The 24068-nt window shown below is 49.9% G+C and overlaps 1 protein-coding gene across 3 annotated transcripts in view; it reads right to left on the bottom strand.

The window, feature by feature from the left end:
- Nucleotides 1-23160, bottom strand: part of Spsb4 (splA/ryanodine receptor domain and SOCS box containing 4) — a 70727-nt gene extending 47567 nt beyond the window's left edge. Inside the window, exons 1-2 of one of the 3 annotated variants that reach the window (XM_050157355.1) lie at nt 23018-23160; nt 2554-3466 (exon numbers count right to left, since the gene is read on the bottom strand). In XM_050157355.1, the coding sequence (XP_050013312.1) occupies nt 2554-3313 (760 nt within the window). In that variant the 5' untranslated portion in view covers nt 3314-3466; nt 23018-23160. Of the gene's footprint in view, nt 1-2553; nt 3467-8200; nt 8437-23017 lie in introns of those variants that run through there. The other 2 variants (XM_050157357.1, XM_050157356.1) reach the window with 2 other exon arrangements.
- Between the last annotated feature and the right edge of the window lie 908 nt (nt 23161-24068).

Genomic DNA, 24068 nt, shown 5'->3' with positions numbered 1-24068 from the left:
CACATAGGAGATGCTACAGGCTCGCATCATGACAGCCTACTTCACTATCATAGCCCCTACCCTGTACTCGCCTTCACCTCCCTGAATCCTGGTCCAGATTCTGCAAACCTGAAAAACCCCAGCCACTGGAGAAGGAGATAAAACCCTCCAAAGGACCCATGAGGTCAAAATGCGTCAAACACAACTGTCTTTCCCACCCAGCCTCCTTCAGTAACACAGGAGATCCTTGACTCTAACAGCCACAAGGGAGCCACAGGGACAATATGTTAGAGACTTAGTTTTGTTGTTGAGTACCAACCAATAGGCCGGAGTGGTCAATAACCGAAAGGAAATATTCTTTTTTAGGCTTTCATAGCGCCCCCTGCTGTCAATTTCAGACATTTGGTGCCAACACTCAAACTAAGAAAGGGATCCCATGTTCCATTTTACAGATGAATAGAGTGGATCTTAGGGAGTTCGAGTGTCTCACTAGAGACAGAACCACCGTGCTGGGGATGTCCAGAGGGCCGGGACACACCCTTCAGAGCGCCAGCGCAAGCACAAATTAATTCCAGCAGTAAACTTCCCAGCTGGACCAGAGAGCTCACTGGTGCCATTGTCTCCTCATCCCTAGGGTTTGCATCACCATGTCTACCTAAGAGGATTCCGGACACTTCCTACAAAGCACCACGATGATCACCCTGCTCGGAACAGACTCATCTGCTCCAGGGCTTTACAGGTCAACAGAAAACGGAGCATCATTCCACTGTTAACCATAGTCCAACAACCACAGAAACAGATGCCAGTAAAAAGGCTGCCAATTATCCCGGAGTTGGGAGCTCCGGCCACTTTTGTCTTGGCCTGCCACCCTCAAACCATCAGCCCACATTTTGCTCAAGCAAACACACAAGTCAAACCTTGCCCGTGGTTCCTTTTCTGGAATGTTACTCATGGGCTGTCAACTGAAGAGGGGAACATGGGAAAATGGTTGATCTCAGAGGCCAACAGACCTAGGAGGACCCTGCTCATGGTTCGGAGCTCTGTGCTTTAGGTTTTTTGTTTTCTTGGTTTTTTTTTTTTCTGACTTTCAAAAAAAGAAAAAGGTGTACAAAATCAGCCACACTGGCTGGCAACTATACCTCTCATTTAGAATGAACCCTGGAATTGGGGCTGCAAGTGCTCACTTCTGTAATATTTGGTAGGGAAGACATCTATAGATGGTTGCTGGGAGACCAGCACACTGTCACTTTTCTCACTGCTGTGACCTAACCCCTGACAAGAAGGAACTTCAGGGCAAATTCATCTTGGCTTAGGCCTCACAAAGTATGTGGTCCCCATGAGAAGGAAAGTATAGCAAGCCGCAAGAGCAGGAGGCAGCTGGTCCCAAGACATCTGCAGTCAGGAAACAGAGAGCTGACATAAAGTGAAGCCAGGTTATAAAAACTCAAGATCTGCCAAGTGGTTGTGGCACATGCCTTTAATGCCAGCCCTCAAGAGGCAGAGGCAGGAGGATCTCTGTGAGTTCAAGCCCAGCCTGGTCTACAGAGTGAGTTCCAGGACAGCACAGCTACACAGGGAAACAGTTTCCAAAAAAAAAAAGAAAAGAAAAGAAAAGAAAGAAACCCTTCAAGATCCCCTCCCCACCACCACCCTATGATCAACTTCCTTTCTCCCACTTCCTGAAGGGGATGAGGGTTCAAACATATGAGCCTGTGGAGGACACTTCATGTTTAAACCACAATAGCCGGTATGTGTGAGCAAGCCCAACAAAGCTCTGGGATTCAAGATGGGCCACATAGCCATGTGTACTTTTCCTAGAGGCTACCCTTCCTCCCGAGTGCTAGGATTAAGTAAAGGCCTGCCCTGCCGCCCACTGCCACCGGGCATTAATTAACTTTTCAACTGCCTGACAGGTTATGCATTGTGAATAAAGGAGGCCTTGGTGCCGCTAGGGTGAGACCTACAGCCCACAGAGGAGCTTCACTTCAACCAGATCGTTAGCAGTTGCCGGGATCTAGATTTCTGGTTGTCTGGAAAACAGGCCAATTCCATAGTCCAGGGCTTCATTTCCACACGGCCACAATCCGCTGGAGGGGAGAGCATCTTACCTCCTTTGACAGCTGCAGGAAGGGACTGGGTGGGATCTGGGTGTTCAAAGCTGCCTCCAGGAGGCGGCAATAAGTAACAGTTGCTAACACTACTTCTTGTCTGACAGATGGACTCCCACCCAGGGGCCGGGCAGTGGTGATGCTCTCTAGCCGGGACTAGGTTGGGTCATTCCATAAATCTCTTTAGCACTCACAGACAGCCCTTATCAAGTGCATTTACCATTATAAGCACACATATGATTCTAGATGACCTCCTGAGTGCCCTGAGCTAGAGTATGGCCATGTGACCCCCCCCCCCCCAGTGCCCTGAGTTTAATCATGACCACTGTGCCATTTAAAGATAGGTAAACTGAGGCAGAGCCTGCAAACTGCAAAGCCTTCGACAAAGTCAAAATTCAAAACCATGCCCTGATCACTGCTAAAAACGGCAGGGTTCCCCAACTACAGCTCTCCCTGCACTGCTTACCCGCTCCCCAGCTCTTCTGGGGCAGGAGGCCTCTGCACCCCTTGCCACCTAGGCCAGCACACTTACGGTCAAGGCCATTGATGTAGCGCATGGTGACTTCGCAGTGGCCCCATACGGCACTCACCACCGGGTACAGTTTCTTGCCCTTGAGGCCACGGAAGGCCACGCCCAGGTACTGGCCGTCCACGATGAAGCTGAGTGTGCCCTCGTCCATGTCCAGCACGACCAATAAGGAATCTGGCAGAGCGAAGGCCTCATCCGGCCCCAAGAAAGCAGGGTATGCCACCCCAGGTCGGTTCTTGCCATCGTGGTAGAGGCGGCTGCGGCCCAAGTCCCAGCCCCACGACTCGGAGTCGCTGCCCACCAGTGCAGTGTAACCCACTGAGTGCAAAGGGGCACGGGACGTGGCCACGCCCACCACAGCATGGGTACCCCGCTGCCTAGCCGGCCAGTGGATCTGCCATGCGTGCAGGCCCCGGGCATGGCCCACCTTGCCGCGGATGCCATCCGTGCTTTGGGCCACCGGGTGGCGGTGGAAGGTGAGGCGGTCATCATCCTTGACGAAGACATTAAGCGAGCGGTCCTCGGGGTTCCAGGCATGTCTCAGCTGCACAGCCAGCCCTGCCGCAGGCATATCCAGCAGCTGGTCTAGCCGCGCTGGCCGCCCGGGCTCTGAGCCTCGAAGCTCCCGCTTGGCAGGCCGAAGAGCTGGCTCTCGCACCTCCACAGACTTGAGGCTCCCCGAGAGCTTCTGACCCATGGCTCACTATGGGGAGGGGACCACTTCGGGCCACTGCTACCTCGTAGGAGCCTCCACTCCCCACAGCCAGGGATGGACCCCGGGGCTGGGAACCAGGCTTCCTGATGGTTGATCTCTACAGCCTCTGCTGGGCTGTGGCAGGGGCCCAAGCTCCTGGAAGGAAGCAAAGGGCACAAGTTATGAGAGAAGCATCAACAGTCAGCCACTCGTCCCTTCATTTATACCTTGGCCTTGGAAGGGCCCTTTGTAAGGCCCGGCCACATAATTCATGCGCATAATAATTAATGGTACTTCATATCTGGTACTTTCCAAGTATATGAGATATGGCAGACACTGTCCTCCATGATTAAGGTTTCCCTGTTCCTCTAAATCTTAAAGAAGTCAGTGATTAGTCAGCCTCACAGGTAATAAGTGACTGAGCCACGAGCCAAACCAAGGAACTTTGCTCTCAGAGTCTGTTCTTGGCACCAGAGTAACCCCTGGAAATCGCTGTCGCAAGATGAACTGAACCCCAAGAAACTGGAGTGCTGAGACATGGGGTCATACAGACTTAGCAGGTGGCTTGTGGGTTTGTAGCTCCAGTTATCTGGAGCTTTAAAAAAAAAATAATCTTAAAATGGAACCAGGTTTGGGAAGCAAGACACAGAGCAAGTGTTCGGTGGGGTCACCCAGGGACAACTATTTGAAGATGGCGGCGTGTTGTCGCCATGGGAAAATAAATGGCAAAGAAGGGGGAAAAGAGAGCTGATCCATCCAAACTGTGGAGCCAGACATCGCTGACACACATCCCTCTGTATCTTAAGCCTCTCCTGGACTCTACTTTCCCCCTCTGTAAGATGGGATACAACACCTCCCATTCGGGTGGTATGACGAGAATCTGAAAGACGGTAGGCTAAAAGCTCAGATCTGGGACTCTTGGCTTTGTTCTCCAGGCATCCCCCAGGGAATTGTTTCTCTTGGACACACCTGTGTTTTCCCTGGGCACAGACACATCATTGCTAACATTTATCCCAGTTAGTATCCCTTGCTGCAAGGACGGCAGTTTTCCAGGAGGCGGAGGAACTGGACACAGTAGGGTCATTCGGGCCCCAGGGACCTTGGGGAGCTTATATGGCCCTAAGTATGGGAAGAGGAAGGCTGAGCTTTGCCCCATCTGACTCCTGCGGCTGACAGAGGACAGGTGTGTGCCTTCTTCTTCCTTAGCCTGGGGGCATCCTGGCTCAGGACTTCTCCGGGACAAATGAGAAGACAGGATGCTGCCATGTTCTGTCTTACCAACCCATGACTTCCTATTGGTGACGGACAGTTCATCGTCACTGTCAATTTAAGACGCACCTATGTGATCAGTAAAGCTCACCTCTAAGGTATATCTGCCAGGACGTTTCCAGAAAGCACTAACCAGGGGTAGATGGCCCACCCCAAATGTGGGCAGCACCTTTCCATAGGCTGGCAATCCAGATAGAATACAAGGGGGAAACGGGAAAGCTGCCAACTGTAGGCACGTTCTCTCCCCCACCTTCCTGGCTGCCATCATCATGATGGGAGTTGCTGTGCTGGGCCATGCCCTCTTTGCCATGACAACTAAAGAAACCTCTGCAAGTGCAAGGAAAGGAAATCCTTTCTTCTTTAGGGCATTCTGTCACATTTTGTCACAGCACAGAAAGCTGACAATAGCAGAAAACTGACGCTGAGGTGTGGCTGGCGCTGTGCCTGTATCTGATCACGTGGTATAGAAGCTCGCAGAACTAATTTGCAGGAAGAATTCAGCAAAGTTTGGAGAAGCCAGCCAGAGAAATCCTAGAATTCTGTAAGTGCAGCTGTATGGGTGATTCTGAGACCTTAGGAGTCCAGGCTGCCGAGAGGAACGCCAACAAACAGCAAAGACATCTATCTCATCCAGTTCCAGGCAGAAACAATGTCTCATGGGAACCGAACCGAGGCCATTTGTGTTACCCATTGGCATGGAAGCTGTGCACATTTTGTTCACGTCCTGAGACTTTACAGAGGTTGAATTTAAAGGTGAAGAATGAATTAATTTCATTAATTAATTAATTAATTAATTCTCAGGGCAGCCCAGTGTTCAGGCTGTGGCTAGGTTTGGCTCTTTGGCCAGATTCACAGTGAGGTCTGGGAGCAAATACAGAGCAGGAAGAGCCAGACACTTAAGAAGACTGCCCCTCAGTCCTGCCACCCATCTTTCTCCACCACCAGGAACTGTGTCAAGCGGTAACAAACCCTTTCCTTAAGATGCTTTTGTCAGGGTTGCCAGAGCAATGAGAAAAGTAACAGATACAGAAGCCATAACAGTGAGGCCTCTAAAGAGATTGGAGCAGTGGTCCTCAACCTCCTAATGCTGCGACCCTCAAAAAAAAAAACAGTTCTTCATGGTGTGGAGACTCCAACCATAAAGTTATTTCCATTGCTACTTCATAACTATGATTTTGCTGCCGTTATGGACGGTAACATGAATAGCTGATATGCAGGCTATCTGATTCATGACCCCTGTGAAAAGGCCGTTTGATCCCCCAAGGGATCACGACCCACAGACTGAGAAACACTAGGTTAGCGCCATTATGAGGGACATCAGGACAACTAGAAAGATGCCGTGAGAACACCTCAGGAACTGGCTCCAGAGTGTGAAGGTTTTCACTTATTTGAAAGACTCTGTCCCAAGAAGCCAACTCCAGGACACACTGCCTACGCCAGGTACCTAGGAAATCTCTGTTTTCAATCATCAAGGCACTCACGGGCCACTTCAGCCATGACTCGAGGTGCTCCGGCTATCGCTTGAGGTAGGAAATCTAGCATGACCCACCATGCTGGTTTTGCAGGCATGCAGGATAGAAGAACTATTGGATCATGGAGGCTTAGGCCTAAAGTACAAAGGAAGGCCTAGGTGGCTAGACAGACAGGCATGGAATTCCTACAGGCAAGGGATTCCCAGGAAAAACCCAAGTGATTTCTCCAGGAGGGTGATGTATGAAACCGTGATCGTGAAGCCAAAGACGCAGGATAATGGGATGTCTGCTGAAGAAGGCAGCAGGCAGTGAGCAGAGACGGCCAACAGAGAGGCCAGGGGAGCTGCAAGGGACAATGTCATAGGCCCAAGGGTGCTGGATTGACATCATGACACCTTGTACCTCGTGTTTTCGCTAAGAAGTTTCAGTCTTGCTTTGGTTCCGTCCTCTCCATTCCCCGACGCTGTCTACTGAAACGGGAATGTTTAGTCTGTGCCATCAAATCTGGAAGCATGTGGCTTGTTTTTGATTTTGCAGGGACCCACATGTGCACGGAGGTTTGGAGGATAATTTGGACCTGAACAGTGCTGCAACTGTGGAGATTCTGGGGGGGCCGTGAGAGAGACTAAAAGCATGTTAAGACATTATAAGACAGAATTGAGCCTTTTGGGAGCCAAAGGTGAAATGTTGTAGCCTGCATAATAATTGATAAGAGGTGAACTTGTGATAGTTACTTCTTTTTCTCCAGTGGATGTACTCATACCTGTGCGTGTGTAGGTCCGGGTGCATGTGTGTATGCAGGTGCATACTCACATATGTGTAAGTAACCCACGGGCCAACCTTAAATGTATTCTTTAGGTGCCATCTGCCTTATTTTTTAAATAAGGGTCTCTCATTGGTCTCAGACTCACAGAATAGGCTAAGCTGGCTGACCAGCAAATCCCAGGGATCCATCATCTTTTCCACTTCCCCACGGTTTAAAGTACAAACCACCATGCCTGGCTTTTTTACATCGCTTCTGGGGATCAAGCTCAGGTCCTTGTGTTTGTACAGCAAACACTTTACCACCTGAGCCATCTCCTTGGTCCCATGATAACCGTGAGTGTCACCGTCACTGTACCGAAAAGTGGGAGGACAGACAGGGACACCTCTGGTACTACTGCAGGCATCCCCTGTATGCTTCTGGCCTCTGCCATTGGAGCCCCCCTCCTCCCGCACACGCCCTCTGCCACTATGAACTGAAACTCCGGGACTGCGAGCCAAAACAAACCCTTCTCTCAGGCTGTTGTCTCAGGTGCTTCTGACTGACAGGGAAGTCTACTACTCCTCCCTGAACAGAAACGCACCCCAACCAGAGTGAAGAAGGGACGGAAGGACCCCCGCTGCCACTCAGCATGGACACACGTGTTTTTAACTCTCCAATTTTAGTCTCCTCTCCCATGTTCTTCCCTTTCTGTTGTTAGGCTGGCATCAACTCTATTTGGAAAAGTTCTGGGTGACGTTTGATCTGAGAGAATACTCGATCACAAAAATCCCCAACACTCGATAGTTGAAAGGCGGCAGAATAAAATTACTCATGCTCTGATCTAAAATCACCCAAAATCAAGGAGAAAGAAATCGAAATGCAAAGGCCCTCTTCGGCAAAACTGGACACGTTTGTAACCTAAACCACAGCTTAGGAGGGAAGGCTGCCAGACACAATCAGAGGTGGCCCAGAGCAGCCAGGATCAAAGCTGGTCTAAAACACCTGAGAAGGCTCCTTGCGGGCCAGGGTTGTGGGAAAGACTGTAGAGTAGGCTAGCGGCTGGGATTCCTGAAGGACGACTCCAATAGTCTAACCAAGGACACCGGGCAGAGGATGTGCAGTCTGGTGTCAGGAACTGTGTTTGGCCTCTCAGGGAATGGGAAGAACGGGAAACAGAGGAAACCACAGCCTGCCTTCTTCCTTCACAGGCAACAGAGCAAAGGCCGGGCAGGAGGAGAGAAGCCCACAGCTACTCTGCTGGCTGAAAAATAAAGAAACTATCAAAAGAAATCACCACCCCAGTCACAGAGCAATCCTGCACTCTTTGTGTAATTTCCAGCATTTCTGCAAATATATCTGCAAAATCCTCAGCGTAGACAGCCCCTAGAGCAGAGAGAAACATACCTGGATGGAACGAAGACACCATTGGAGAATAGCTCAGTCCAGAGGGTGCTTGTCTCCAAGTCTGAAGACCCGAGTTGGATCCCAAGACCCACGTGGTAGACAGAGAGAACTAATTCCCAAGTTGTTCTCTGACCGCTTATGCACGCTGGGGCACACTCACACACCACAAACACAAAATTAGTAAATTTCATTTAAAAATTTCAAGATACTATCGGAGAAACAAAGGAGAAAAAAGACCAAGAAAAGGCAACTGGAGAAATGCTGTCATTTAAAGCAGCTGCCGTAAAGCATCTAGAAACTGTGATAGAATCGGTAAACAATCTTTGCAGTTACTCATTTTAGAAGGCAGGCAGTCTAAACAAAAGATTAAATTCATTCTACATAGTTATTCTAAAGATAACTTCCCCAACTAACAATAAAGCACAAACCTTCTAAACTGTCAGAAGGAAGGCGGCACAAAGTAAAACAGACCGTGCCCCTGAGGGCTTTGTTTTAAGAAGCTATTGAAGCAAGAAGACGTCAAGACAGAAGATGTGGTAGTAAAAGCGAGACCGAAGTAGTAGCCATGTCAACGCACAGTCATAACAAACCACTCAAAGGCAAAGACCAAAGCTAGGAAGAAGACAAAGCCCCCTGCCTCGGACAACACACGAGAGCCATCCCAAAGAAAAGTGAGTCAGAGCCAAGAGCAAAACAATGGAAGGACAGACAGACAGATAGCTGTGCATAAGCTCATACCTAGAACAGCCTAAGCAAGAGGCAAGCAAAGCGGATTTCAAAGCAGAAGTTTTAAATGAAGCAAAGGAGACTCGTTTGCGGTAATAAAGGAATATGATCCATAGCTGAAGATCAGCCACATCAGATGGCGCCCGCCATTCAGAGCAAAAGCGAGAGAGGGACTACAGGGCAGGTGATTTTAATTCCCATCTTCTAGCTCATGAGTGATCAGTTGGCCAAATGAAATAGAGACCACGAAACGGCAAAGCCTACATGATTAATACACAAGATCTAACTGATGTGTGGATGGTGTTCTGTGTCTCAAGTGCAAAGAAAGCCTGTTCTTTCTGATGTCCATGGAGCCATCAGAACTTCTCCCGCTTGGCAGCTCATACAGCCTATAGCTTAGTTTTGGGGATCTGACACTTTCACAAAACATACAGACAGGCAAAACACGATCGCACATGAAATAAATAAATAAATAAGAAACCTTCTCCTAGCTTCTGTAAAGGAAAGGACACAGTCAACAAGACAAAACGACAGCCTACAGAATGGGAAAAGATCTTCATCAACCCCACATCAGGCAGAGGTCTGATCTCCAAAATATACAAAGGACTCAAGAAATTGGTCATCAAAAGAACAAATAATCCAATAAAAAAAATGGAGTACAGACCTAAACAGAGAACTCTCAACAGAGGAATCTAAAATGGCTAAAAGACACTTAAGGAAATGTTCAACATCTTTAGTCATCAGAGAAATGCAAATTAAAACAACTCTGAGATTCCATCTTACACATGTAAGAATGGCCAAGATCAAAAACACTGATGACAACTTATGCTGGAGAGGTTGTGTGGAAAAGAAAACACTTCTGCATTGCTGGTGGGAATGCAAGCTGGTAGAGCCTCTTTGGATGTCAGTGTGGCAATTTCTCAGAAAATTAGGAAACAACCTTCCTCAAGACCCAGTAATACCACTTTGGGGTATATATCAACTATGTTCATAGCAGCTTTGTTTATCATAGCCAGAGCCTGGAAACAACCTAAATTCCCCTCGACTAAAGAATGGATAAGGAAATGTGGTACATTTACACAATGGAGTACTACACAGCAGAAAAAAATAACGACAGCTTGAATTTTGCAGGAAAATGGATGGAGCTAAAAAACATTATTTTGAGTGAGGTAACCCAGACCCAGAAAGACATTTATCAAATGTAATCACTCATAAGTGGTTTTTAAACAAAAAGGAAAGAAAACCAGCCTATAAATCACAATCCCAGAGAACCTAGACAACAAAGAGGACCCTAAAGAGTCATACATGAATCTAATCTACATGGGAAGTAGAAAAAGACAAGATCTCCTGAGTAAATTGGGAGCATGGGGACCTTAGGAGAGGGTTGAAGGGGAGGGAAGAGGCAGGGAGGGGAGCAGAGAAAAATGTAGAGCTCAATAAAAACAGTAAAAGAATTTTTAAAAAAGTGATTAAAAAAGAAATCTTTTCCTACATATTAAGATACAGATAAAGCCTCAGAGAGTGAATATAGCACAGTGTCTGGTAACAGGGGGTGGGAATCACTGAGAATTTTTTAGTTTTTCTTTAAACAATTCAGATTTTAAAATTTCATATACAAATGCACGGTTATCTAGAAAGTAACAGAAAATTCATCTGTTAAGTTTGTGGGATGCCTCTGACACAAGGACGTCACAGATAATGTGCGTACACTAACAACTGGTTTCTTACATTTGTTCATTTATTTGGGGTGAGGGGCACACACACCGAAGTGAGAATATGGAGATCAGAGGACAACTCATGGGGATCAGTTCTCCCCTTTCACCGCAGAGGTCCTGGGATCAAACTCAGGTCATCAAGCTTGCTGGCTCGTACCTCCATGTTCTGAGCGAGCCAGCTCACTGGATTCCACATTGTTACACTTCTTAAAATGAATATACATAAACTAAGCACAATTAGGTAGAAAACAGAATTAAGAGAAAATCCAAGAGCTGGTTCTTTTTTGTGGAGAAAGGGATACATACCATAAAACTAGAAGTAAACCACTAACTAATCCCATTTAACCCATCCTACTGGGTTTTCTCGCAGCCATTATTGCCTATTATGCGATCTGTCAATGCGGTCAACATGCATAACGAAGAGGTACTTTCTCTGTGGTTCCTTCCTCCACAAGCACAGGAGCCCATTCTAATCATAAAGATAACAGAACAAATTCCAGTTGGTGGGGCAGGGGACCCAAGATGCCCAACCGGCACTCCTCCTAACTGTCAAGGTCATTAAAAAAGAAGAAAAGGTCAAGAGACTGGGCCAACCAAGAGGAGCCCAAGGAGACATAACATGGCTTCCCTGGTGGGATACTGGAACCAAAGGAAGGACTGTGGGCAAAAACAAAAATCATCTGGATAATAATAATGTAGCAATATTGGTTTGTTAATTGTGACAAATACATAATACTAGTGAAAGAGTTAACCATAGAGGAAGGAGTGCGTATGCGGGGTCAGCAAATGAAACCTATGTTGCTTTGGTCCTCCCCTCCCCCACTCTGCTTTCTCTCTCCTTTCCTCCCACGTTGGAAATTAAACCAGGGCCTCATGCAGCTAGGTAAGTGTGGGGTTAGTTTTTCTATTTAAGTCTAAAATTATTCAAAAAGTAAAACTTGTAAACTGGGTGGTGGTGGTGCATGTCTTTAATCCCAGCACTTGGAAGGTAGAGATGGGTGGGTCTCTATGAGGTTGAGGCCAGCCTGGCCTACAAAGCGAGTTCCAGGACAGGCTCCAAAGCTATAGAGAAACCTTGTCTCCAAAAACCAAAAAAACAAAAACAAAAACAAAAAAAGTAAAACGTAATTAAATCTTAAATCCGTTTCTCAATTTGAGAAATACCAAAAGTGTGCACTAACCAGACTTTCAATCTCTCACCTTCTAGTTGCTCTCCCTCGATATTGTGCCATTCAAACAATGCCGAGTGTCACGTGTATAAAACATTGGGCACAACTGGGAGCACAGCTAAATACGTGGGGAAAATGAAACTGCTAGATTCAGTGCATCTGCCATTGTGAAAGATGGAGTTCATTTACCATCCCCTGAGTTGACCAGAATACACTCAGGTCCATGATGTACAAGGCTGTCCGCTTTTCTACACTCCTGCAAGGAGCCATTCATCTTTTGGATCTTCACTGAGCTGATAAGACAAAAAAAAAGCGACTTTCCACTGCAGTTAAAAGTTGTTTCTTGACAGCCAGCTAGAAGATAGATTAAAACAATGATCAGCCTACCTGCTGTGGGTTGAATCTGAACTGTCCCCCATAGGTTCTTGTGTGTGAACACTTGATCCCGGGGGGGGGGGGGGGGGTAACACTGTTTGGGATGTCTGTGGAATCTTTAGGCAATAGAACCCTTTGGAGAAAATGGGTCTCAGTAGGTGGGTCTCAATTCCACTTCCTATCCACTCTGCTTCCTGACTACAGATACAACGTGACCTGCTGGCTTCCTGTTCCTGCCACCATGCCTTTCCTCAGTGTGACAGACTGTATCCTCTTGAACTGTAAGCCAAATTGAAACTTTCCTCCCTTAAATCGTTTCTTGCTAAGTGTTTTTGCCAATAGCAACGACAGAGAGTAACTAATACAGAACACAGTAATGAGAAGCGAGGCCACCACTCTGGTAAATCTGGCCATGTGGGCTTAGGCTTTTGGGATTTGTCTGAAGGAGAAATTCGAAAGAGTTTGGAACACTGGGTTACAAAAAAAAAACTTTAGAACACTGTAGCAAAACTTAAAGTATTCTGGTGGGAGTTTGAAAGGCCAGAATCCTGACAGAAATGTGGGCAGTGGAGGCTCAGCTCATAAGATATCAGAACAGAACAAGGACCCTATTGGGATCTGGGTTAGAGGCCACGTGTGTGCTATTCTAGCAAAGAATATGGCTTCACCCTGCCCCTGTCCTGAGAACTTGAGTGAGGCTCAATTTAAAAGTAACACACTGATGTGTTAGGCAGAGGAAATTCTGAGGAGAGGTAACTTTCAGGCTATGGAATTATGGCTACTAACTAACTGATCTTATCCAGGTCTGCAGTGAATGTTAGGGACAATGGGGCAGGAAAATATTTTTTAAATGTGCCCTCTGGCTAGAAAGTGAATGAGTGTGGTAGTTTGAATGAGAATGGCAGGCCCATATATGGGAATGCTTTGGACACACACACACACACACACACACATTGTTAGAACTGTTTGGGAAGGCTTTGAGGTGTGGTTCTTTTGGAGGAGGTGTGTCACAGGGTGCTGGCTTTGAGGTTTCAAAAGCCCAAGCCATTCCCAGTCTCTCCCTCACCCTCTCTCTGCCTGCTGCTTATAGGTGAGAGTTAAGCTCTCATCCACTGCTTTCTTGCCATGCCTGCCTGCCTGCCGCCACGGTCCCTGCCGTAATGAGCATAAACTCTAACCTTCTGGAACCATGAGCGCCCAAACTAAATGCTTTCTTTTGTAAGTTGCTTTAGTCACGGTGTTTGGTCACTGCAACAGAAAAAAACCAAGGCAATGAGGACATTTAAAGTGGCAGACCAGGCAGATGCAAAAGGAGAGAGGCTGGAACTGTTAATGAGGTTAACTCCCTTAAAGAAAAATCTCCTGCTCTATTACTAGGACAATAAGAAAGATCCGTGCAAACAAGAGACCACTCATCACACACGCCAACTTTAAGTGAAAGGAGAGAACCTGAACCAAGAAAGCAGCTAAAGGGATTCCCTGATCCCAACAACTTCCTAGAAAAGCAGCTCCAGATCTAATGAGGCATTACAGAGGCCACACTACAGCTATGACCAAGGTGACCGGGCTATATCTCAAGTTGATAGTGTTATTTTATTCGGGAGGTACTAGTTTTGCAGATACTAAAGATCATAGAGACTTGCTCTAAGGTCCCAGAGAGCCACTGTATGGGAGTGGCAGAGTTCTCACAAAAAGGCCCAGAGAGGCCACTGCTATGCAGCTTTGGAGGTAAAAATCTATGCTTCCCTGGACAGCCCAGGATGTTAGAGATGTCAAAACCATGGGACATTTACTGAGCAAAGGTATAGCATAGATCTGGCCTAAGGGAGATGCTGCATGTGTTGAAGGTGGAAAAGTTGGAGGGCTGGGCTACCTAAGCTTTTTGGAGCCCAGATTATTTCGTCATGAGTCCCAGGGGCTGGACATGGATTTGGCATCTTCCCCACTCTTTCCTTGATAGTTCTCCATTTCTCTCTGTTGTCTCAACTTCCTGGCTGCGGATAAAAGGCAGCCAGCCCCTTTCCACTCCTGCAGCCTTCTCTTCCCCACCATGACGCACTGTGTCCCCTTGAACTATAGCCTCAAATAAACTCTTCTTATCGAGTTTCTTATCAAGTATTCTGTCACAGGGCTGGAAGAAAAAGTAGCTAGCACACATCTTACGAAACACTATGAGGAAAAGAATGTACTGGTAGTGGAAGAGTCAAGAGACAGACGGAATCCAACAAATAAGGAATATTAGCATTGAGGAGAGAGTTCAGGAGGTGAGGATGGGGTCAACGATGGGCCCCAAATGTCGCAAAAGTGGCCGCCCCCAGACAATTTTAGGAGATCTCTTGCTTTTGTCCACTAGCTCTTCTACTGGATTTACCCATCCCTTGAGCCTCAACCATGCTGTAAAAGATACACCAATATTTGTGTGTGGAACATGGGGCTCACAATGGGGAGGGTGCAACTGCTGGACCCAACATGAGTCCAAGGACACACCTGTGAGTCTGTCTATACAGGGCTGCCAAAGGGTGTAGGCTGGGAGACAAGAGAGCTGCGACCTGACACTTTCACCGTTCATGAGGAGACACCTTCTGCTCCTGTAACAACAGTCTCGGAACTGAAGCAGTGCGGGAGGGATGCTGCCCAGTCAAAGAGACATAGCTCAAAGATGGCAGAACTGGTCCCATCCTGAACTCAAAACCTCATCTGCTTCCGATCTCTCCTGCTTCTCCATCACTACCCTCAAATATCAGCACTAGGAAAGCGATTCCAGATCCAACCACCATGGTGCACAAAAGGCCACTACAGCAGTGGCCAAGACCACCAGGCTATAACTGAAGCTGTCAGCACCGCCTATGAGGTACTAGGTTTGGAGGCACAAGATTAAGTGGGACATAGAGGTTTGCTCCACGGCTCCAGAGAACCACTGAAACCAGGCAATGTGTAGCAGGATCCAAGTTCCCACAGAGGCCCTGAGAGGCCACCGAATAAAGCTAAGAAAATAAAGCCTACGGATGCAGTGGAAAACCCAGGATGCTACAGATGCCAGTCAGCTTGTCAGCTTCCCCACGGGCACCATGAGGCGGACAGCATGCTCCTTCATTCAAAGGAGGACACAGCTTCAGAGACAAGGCATAATGTGAACGGGGACACATACCTAGTCAAACAGCAGGCCTAGGGTGGCTGGTTGTGCAAGCCTGGGCTATCACATCCTCCTCCATACTGTTTCAAACAGTTCCTTCCAGGGCGTCATCACCACTCTGCACAAATGACCCCATCCCCTCCCTGTTATATCCACTTATACAGCATGACAACTTTGCAGATGTCCCAGAAGGTTCCCTGAGACAGCTCCTTCCCAGCTCTTGACTGTCCCATGCTGGGTCATTCTGGCAGTCTCCCTCCAAGTTTTTATTCCTATTAGTGGCAGACAGGTCTCCCGCTGTTCAGGGTATCTAAACAGGCGAGCATCTAAACAGACCCAGTGCAGGGTCTTCCCATGCATTCATGTCAAGGCTAGAGGAAGCAGCAGTACTACAGGACACAAGCCAGGGGGCCTAGATGGGTTGACTTCTGCCCATCTGCCGGGCACTGGGCAAGGACTTAACTGCTGAGAATCCTCACTAAAGCGCGCTGACTCCCTGCTTGTCTGGTTACCAGCAGTATCCTCATCAGGACTCCTGTGAAGGAAAGGGTCCCTTTAAGCTGTGTGTGTCCCCTGCCATTGCTGCAGAATTCGCAGTGTAGAGGTATTTGGAGGCGGGGTCCCTACATGGTGACTTCTTTCACTTCTCTTGGGAAACCTGCTCTGATCCACCAAGTCTCTGGCAGCCTACTCCAACTTCTGTGCACCCAGACTAGTCAGGAGGCACATTTTTCTGGACCTGGTCATCTGATTTTTGCTGAGGCCACCTAACCCAGAAACAAAAGCTATCCTTACACTTCTGTGTCCCCCAGGAAGCACCTCCCGTCTTGAGAAATGCCCTCCCGGGACTGCACACAGGGCAGGCACATAGATGGGCTGTCACAAGGAGGCCCCCAGTTCAGGGAGGCTCTCAGTGCAAAGAACCAGAGCATCACTGAAGACACAGAGCACTGTCCATGCCGTCTTCTCTGAGCAGCTCTTCTTGACTGTCACCTGCCGGTCTCCTCCACACAGACTGCTCCTCTCTCTTCTGCTTCTTTTATCCATTGAACAAACACACCGGAAATGCCCCGTGTACTGCTCCTCTCTCTTCTGCTTCTTTTATCCATTGAACAAACACACCGGAAATGCCCCGTGTGTGCCAGGCGCTCTGCAGCTGAGAGCTGGGGACACAGCACCTCTGCGACTCTACCATGCCTTGTCCTCACTCCTTCCCTCTAGCCAACCCCATTCCTCCTCTCATTTCTATTGCAGCATGTGGCACATGGCCAGGCACACGGGACAGACAATAGAATCTAACTTCCTGGTGGGAATAAACCCAGTAAGCAGCAGGCACACTGAAGTACGCCAAAGAGTCCCGAATCCACTTCCCACACCAAAGAGTCCCGAACCCACTTCCCAAACCAAACTGAATGAGTATGCCATGCTCCAGTGGCGACACTTAAAGACATTCTCTGAAGCATTCGCTTCATTCGGAGGCTTCAGTCATGACCGAGCAGGAAAACAAAAACTCGGATTGTCGATGGCCCTTCCCGGGACCCTAGTGGGTGTTACTACTCAGCAGGGCAACAAGGCAGCATGAAGCAGCCTTGCCACACTCTTCCAAAAGCCTCAGTGCTTTGCATATTATACTGTACTTTCTACAGTCAAATAAGTCTAAGTGGGCTGGCTGGCTGGGTTCAAGAGGGGAGGGGTCTGTCTGCAAGGACCCTGATGACCTTAGGCATTTGGTGACAGCTGGGTGACATGCCCTCCCTTCAGTGTGGCCTCAGGGTTTAGCCTTGCTGGGGTCAGGGACCAGGGCAAGTTTCATACTTTCCTTTAACTAGCAGTAATGCTGTCCCCCTAGGGATCCACAGCTAGAGGACCTTATAAAACCCAATTACTCCCCCCTAGGGAAATACACCCATGGCAGCTGTGAACAATGACAGGGACTGCAGAAGCAAGGCAGTTTAACACCACTGAAGCCCCTTTAGTAGGTGGGAAGGTGCTTTCGTAAAAACATAAACCAGACCAGACCACTGCTTACTCCCGCCTAGGGATTTTAAGTGAAGGTTCCAACTCGAACCCTCCCAGGATATTCAACAGTTCTTCCCCAGCCCACAACCCTCATTGGACCCTTTCCTCCATCGCCCTGACTGGGTGCCATTGTCCCTCCCCTTCTCTGCACATCTGCCCCATGCGCCATCTGAGAATTCCACTCGGCTTGGCCATCAGCATCTCTTGGACAAACACGTCCCCTGTCTGGCTCCAGGCTCTCAGAGTTCCTTTGCTTGTCCCTATCACAGCACCTATCATGAGGAGTCGGACTGGGTCACCTCCAGAACAGGAGCTGAGGTTCCCAGATGGAGTTCCCAGGACTTCATCCATAAGGGTCTGGTATAGACAAAAAGATGGGTGAGTGACCTGGCAGCTGCAGGAGGAAGACATAACTAAAGCATCATGCTACCTCAGGGCTAATGAGACCTGCCTGGGCCGGGGGCTTATGGACTATCCGTGAGCTTTTCTTGCCACAAACACTAAAATGGATGGGTATTTTATTAAAAGATGATCACTCAGAATGAACCTACCAGCAGTGAATAAACTATGGCACTCCCCCTCCCCCAGGGCTTTAATCAGAGATGTCCATTAAATTCTCCCATAATACGCACAGGGAGCTCACTCTACAACTGGCCTGGCCTGCCTTTTTCCCCCAGCACTCACAAAAGCAGCCATCTGTCCAGTCCAGGTGGGGCCGGCTCCTGACTCCTGCCGGTCCCATCTTCTTAGAGCTCAATCAATGAGGCTTCCCCAGCCTCCCCTCCTCCTGGGGTTTCCATGGGAATCCTCCTCCCACACAGAGTCAGAGGCTGGGGGGGGGGGGGGGTAAAAGCTCAGCTGTCAGCCAGCAGGAAGAGCAGGAGCTGGGAGGCAGGAGGTTTGCTGGGTGGTAGTGACCAGGCCGGCATGCTGTACAAGGTCATTTGATAGAGACATAGGTCAGATCCTGAGGGACCATGGGAAGTCCCGGTTGGCAGTGCGGCTGCCCTGGGGACCTGTGGTTTTGTTTTGTAGCACAGCTGTTCTCTGTGAGGCCAGCATTGGTTCACAATGGGGCAAAGCATGGGAGAAAGAGGCTGAGGAAGGGCTGCCAGGGGGACCCTCGAGGAAAACATCTATTAAAGGAACCAGCCGTCTGCATGTCTAACTTCTCACTTCTCTCCCAAGATGAGTGTAACTCATTGCACATAAGCACTTGTCTGAAAGCAGGGTTCCTGAAAGAGAAGCAGGACCATTCGAGCATCCGGGGAAATCTAGAGGACTGCAATGGGGGCTTAGGAATCCCTCTCGTGAGCCTGGGGCATCTCTCTGGGAGTGCTGCAGACATCAGGCCTGGAAAGAGGAAGGGAGGAAAAGGGAGATGCAGGCAGACAGGAGGGACCCGCCTGTGAGAAGCGCTCCACCCCTAGGACTCTTATCCTTCCGTCGCTTATCGCACAGACTGCGGCTAACAGGTGGGAACGCCTTTACGGGCCATCTAACTGGGCCAAGCTCACGCACTTCTGGAAAAGGCAGAGGTGTGGTCCCCCATAAACGCAGTTCACAGGATCACAACCCACGAAGGTGATGCTGGCGCTGCCCTGCACTACTGCAAGCAACGCGTGGCACTCAGAGAAGTAGCGTGTCCACACCAACTTTCCTGCCTGCTCTACACGTGCAACACCTCAAGGCAACATCTAAGACTCTGTCCCCTCCTCTCTGTGCATCTTCTCTTAAATTTGTCCTTGCATCCCTCTGCAGATGTCCCTAGCCCTGCCTGCCCTCCCTCACCTAGCCTCTGCAGATGTCCCCAGCCCTGCCTGCCCTCCCTCACCTAGCCTCTACAGATGTCCCTAGTCCTGCCTGCCCTCCCTCACCTAGCCTCTGCAGACGTCCCTAGTCCTGCCTGCCCTCCCTCACCTAGCCTCTGCAGACGTCCCTAGTCCTGCCTGCCCTCCCTCACCTAGCCTCTGCAGACGTCCCTAGTCCTGCCTGCCCTCCCTCACCTAGCCTCTGGCCATTCTGGATGCTCCTTTGGTGACTCTGTAGTGTGTCTTCCCATTCTAAGCTTTCCACCGAGCACGTGGCCACCTTCCCAACACTGTGGCATATCTGAGAATCACGTGACCTGGGCTGAGCTCAGCTTCCTCCATCTCCATAATCCAGGTTCCTCTCTGTCAGTCGCTCCCACTCAGTACCTTCTCGTTCCCCTTGGCTTCCACCTTAGTGGAATTACTGGAGCAGTCTCCCAGGGAGGACCAAGATGATTCTCATCTTGGAACTCTAACCAATCCAGCTGCCCACCACTTTCTCATTTAAGCACGCACCCCTTGGGCTGACACCCAAGGGCTTCACAGTCAATCCCTCCTTATAGTCTTTCTCCAAGCAGTGATACTGAGCTCTCAAGTCGGCTTACCCTTTCTCACCCCAAGCTTCGGGGACTTGCTCGCCATCACTGCCTACTGGCATCCTCTCACACCTCCGTGCACCCTTCTCTGCATCTCTCTGCCCCTTGATGTCATCCTAACGATCTAGTCCCTCAGATGTCTCTGGCATCACATGCTTCTTTCTAGAAGGCTAACCTGTGTCCACCTGACGGCCACCCGTCTTCTGGACCAGTCCTGTGCACACTACCTGTCTGCATTAAGAAGTGCCTGTCGGGCAGGTATGATGGCCCACACCTGGAGGGGTCTGGAAGATTGAGAGTTTGGAGCCGGCCTGGGATCCACTGTGAGTTCTAGTTTAGCATGGGCTGTAAGGTGAGAGGAAAAAAAAAACTAGAAGAAATGCTTGATGGACTGAATCATTTGTATTTTTACCAACAAGAATTTTTTTTCCACAACTGAGGTTATGCATTTGAAATGTGGGTTACGTTCCACATTCAACCTGCGAAGCAAGAATCAATCCCGTGCAATCTACACTCCACAAAGTTTATGACAGCTCATTTGGGGTCTTTCCCAAAGGATGGGCCAGACAGCTGCTTCCTGCAGCCCCAGAACAGACGCCTGAAATAGAGCAGCATCAGGAAAGCCTGTCGGCTCATGCAGGGACCATGTTTTATTTAAATACGCTGCTAGATTTTTAATTTTTTATTATTGATCTTTTTGCCAAGTATGAACGATCATGCTCACACAAGTTAAGTGCATACATTAAGTACCTTTTTTCTAAAAAAAAAAAATGATTACCAGGAAAGACTTCTGATGACTTGGACCTAGGTCCTTCCACCCTCCTGATTTTCCACATCCAGCTTCTTGTTCTATCTAGGGAGCTCCTGGAGATCTTTTGTTACTGTGCCAACAGAGGACAGCCCCTTTCAGGAGCACCGATGTGTGGCGGTGAGCCAGACAGCTTAGAAAAAAAATTAACAAACTGGAGCACGGCGAGTTGCACTGAGCCTTTTCCTCAAGGGGCAAAGACCTTGCCTTGGGCCTGAGCTTTAGATACAGTCACATCCTGGGAGATGAACCAAGTCTCCAGAACAGACTACCATGAAGGATGACAAGGTTCCGGACCTGTGACCAACTGGGGTGGGGTGGGGTGGGAGTCCGGAGAGGAATAAACCCTGGGAGTGCTGGAGCAAAACCAAGATCTTAGGCCAGGGTCTCGGGTGGGGGAGAGATGGAGGATGAGAAAGAAGGTGGTGCCCCGTGGAAGTCAGGCCTTCAGGGCATGCTCAGTCTTTACTCCTGGCAGCCTTGAGGAAGTTCTAACAAGAGAGGAATTTGGTCTGTTTACATTTTTAAGGATAAAGGCTTCTTACTGGTGAACGGTTATTACTATTTGCTCATCTGATGTCTGAACAACCGAGTCTGATGGCTTTTGCACACAATTTTTTCTTACTGAGTGAGGTAAGGCACACAGGTTTTCGTGTGATTTCAGTTTCACTCCGTGCGCACAAATTGTCTGTAGCCTTTGTCCTTTGGGGCGCTTGCTTGTCTTGAAGATTCTTTACACATTTTGGGCTGAGGCTAGAGTTCAGGGGTGGAGCACTTGTCTAGCCTGCACAAAGACCTGGGTTCCGTTTTCAACACACACCCCAAATCTGTTACGAATTGGAAGATGTGAAGCCGTAGCAATAAGTTGCAATTCTTTCCCCAGTTTCTCAGGGCTTTCGACTGCTTTTGGCAAGTGCTTTTCCCTGCAGATTTTATTTCTATGTCACTGAATGCATCAGTCTTTAGAATTAAAGAGAAATGCAAACTGAGGAGCTATTTGGTTGGCATGGCTGGTGAACTGAATTTTGTTTACAGCTCGCAAAAAGACTTGAGTTCTTTTTACTGCCCTTGCTAATGGAAGCTTAAACATGAAACTGGCCTGTGTGTCTCAAGAACTGTGGCCTCCTGTAAAGTCTGTTTATATCACGCTTTTGACATTTTGTTTTTCTCCGAAGTGCGCTTATCTGCAGCCCCAAATCAATACTGAATGGCTTGGGAAAGGGTCTTGTGAAGAGAGTCTGAAGGATCCTCCATCAGCCTGAGTAACAGAAACAGCAGGCTTTAGTTGAAAGACCAGGGTGTCAAAGTGAGGAAACAGATTGAAAGCCTCAGGGGTGAGTGCTTCCCACAGGGCAGGGTGCAAAGAGTTAACTTTTCCCTTACCCACTTTCAGATCTAAATAGGCTCAACAACTGTTGGGGGGGGGGGGGATGAGTGGGAAGATAAGAGGAGTTCACACCCAAATCCTGGAGTAGTGAGAGAGGAGAAGAGAGGAGAAAGGAGGCACGGAAGAGCTGCGAATCTTAGAGACCCAGCTCAAGGTCACACCCGCGGGCTGGTGCTGGAATCAGAATTCGAATTCAAGCCCAGGACTGCAGCGCCAAGAGTTCTAGAGACAGCCGCACAAATGTGTCTCTTCTCTCTTTTTGGCTCGCTTGACCATCGGGCGGTGGGAGCCACACTGCTTGGCCCTCACCAGCCAGAGGTTTGGGGTCCCTTGTTTTTCCTGGCTCAACCAGGGTGGACATATTCGTCACACTCTGGGCTTCGGTTTCTCCCCTGCTTCCCATAGCTCCTCGCCCAGGGCTGATTCCCTATTCTCTCCAAGTTTGTCTCCCATGGCCGCGAGCCGCTCTCGTCCGGCCGAGCAATCAATCAGTCTTCACTGCCCCAGTGTCGGAAATAAACCATAATGATCACCACCAGCGCCTAGTGAGAGCGAGGTGCTTTGCTTCCGCAACGAAGAGCGGACCCCCAGAAATTACTGTCCTCGCCACACAGCTGAGGCAGCTGCCGCAGCTCCGGGAAGTTGAATGATGTGCTGGAGCTCACGAGGCTAATATTAACGCTAGCTAGTGTCTGACTGAGTGCTTCCCGAGTGCCAGGCGCAGGTCTCCGCACCACCCTGCAGTTCCTTCCAATACACTAGTAAAATGGGCACAATCATCACCCCCATCTTCCGGATGAGGAGATCGAGGTTGTGGTGCTTGGCCCAAGGTCACCCCAGAGAGTGACGGATGTACGACCGAAACATAGCCGGGTGACTCCGGGAGCAATTTTTTGTGTTGTCTCAAACCCACAGTACCAGGGGCTGGCTTAAATGCCCCGGCGCAAACCAACCAGCTTGGATTGTCACAATTTGCAGAAACATTCCCGTGGACCGCGACCAGAGGGACCCCAAGAGCACCGGGTGTGACCGGTGCCGGCCGGCGAGCACCCTTTAGCAGGAGCTGGAGAACACTTACCATAAAAGAGAGGGCGAGCGCCTGCCCGGGAGGAATCCCCAGCGCTGGCAGGTCCGGGACTCCCAGGAGAGAGGTCTGCTGCGGCTGCTGCCCACTCAGGGGCGCCCGAGCGACCCCGCGGATGCTGGCTTCTCCGCCAGCCGCGCGTCCTCTCGGCTTGTGCCCGGCAGCAGAGCCCTCTCTTCCCGCAGGGTGCCCTGGAGTTAGGGACGTTCTTGGCGAAGTTGGCGCTCAGGCGCGGCAAGAGGGCTCCGAGGTCCGGTCCCGGGTGGTAAAGCACCCGATTGCACCGATCTCAGGGGGGCGCGGAAGCCGGCGCCCTGGCCTCGCCGAAGCTTGGCGCCTGACCCGGAGGGCGGCGAGTCCCGCGCTTAGGGCGCTCGGGCCGCACTACGGCCGCCAGTCCCTGGAGTGCCCGGCTTCTTCCCCAGCGCCCCGGGCGCACGCCGCGATGATTGCAGCGGTGGCCGGGGCCCGGGCTGCGGTGCGCTCATCGCCTTCCCCAGGGGCTGAGCGCCTTTGTGCGCCGGGCGCGCCGACTGCCAGGGCCAGCTCTGGATGCTGCAGCCGCCGCCTCCCCCTCCTCCTCCACGGCCGCTCGCTCCCCGCCTTCCCGGCCGGCCCGGAGGCTGCAGCTGAAAGCCGATCCGGCTGAGCTCATCCCTGAAGGCCACTAATCCAATAGCCGCGGAAGGCGCGGCCGCCGGGAACGCCCCTTCCCCCACCATCCCGCGCCCGGGCCGTCCCAGCTCGGGCCGCTGCCGCCTCTGCCACCTTCTGGAGGCCACCAGCTGGCGGGAGTGGGAAGTGGAACCCGCGCCCGCGCCCTTGAGCCGAAGTGGCGCGGACGCCATTCACTCATCTGCCGGCTGGCTGCTCTGGACACTCGCTCACACACGCGTTCATTCATGCTCACGGGTCTTCCCCCATTCATTCAAGCGTGTCTGGAGAGCCGAGGTGGATGCTCCTGGGGGCGGGGGATGAAGAGAGGAGACACCACCGTCACCAGATAGCTCTGGTTTCTGTACTCATGGCGTGTGGGAAACAGCGA

Source organism: Alexandromys fortis, unplaced genomic scaffold (genome assembly GCF_014885135.2).
Source record: "Alexandromys fortis isolate MF-2015 unplaced genomic scaffold, M_Fortis_MF-2015_v1.1 scaffold_85, whole genome shotgun sequence".
NCBI classification, from domain to species: domain Eukaryota; kingdom Metazoa; phylum Chordata; class Mammalia; order Rodentia; family Cricetidae; genus Alexandromys; species Alexandromys fortis.
Note: the sequence above shows the minus strand (reverse complement) of the source record. Positions and strands in the feature narration are given on the sequence as shown.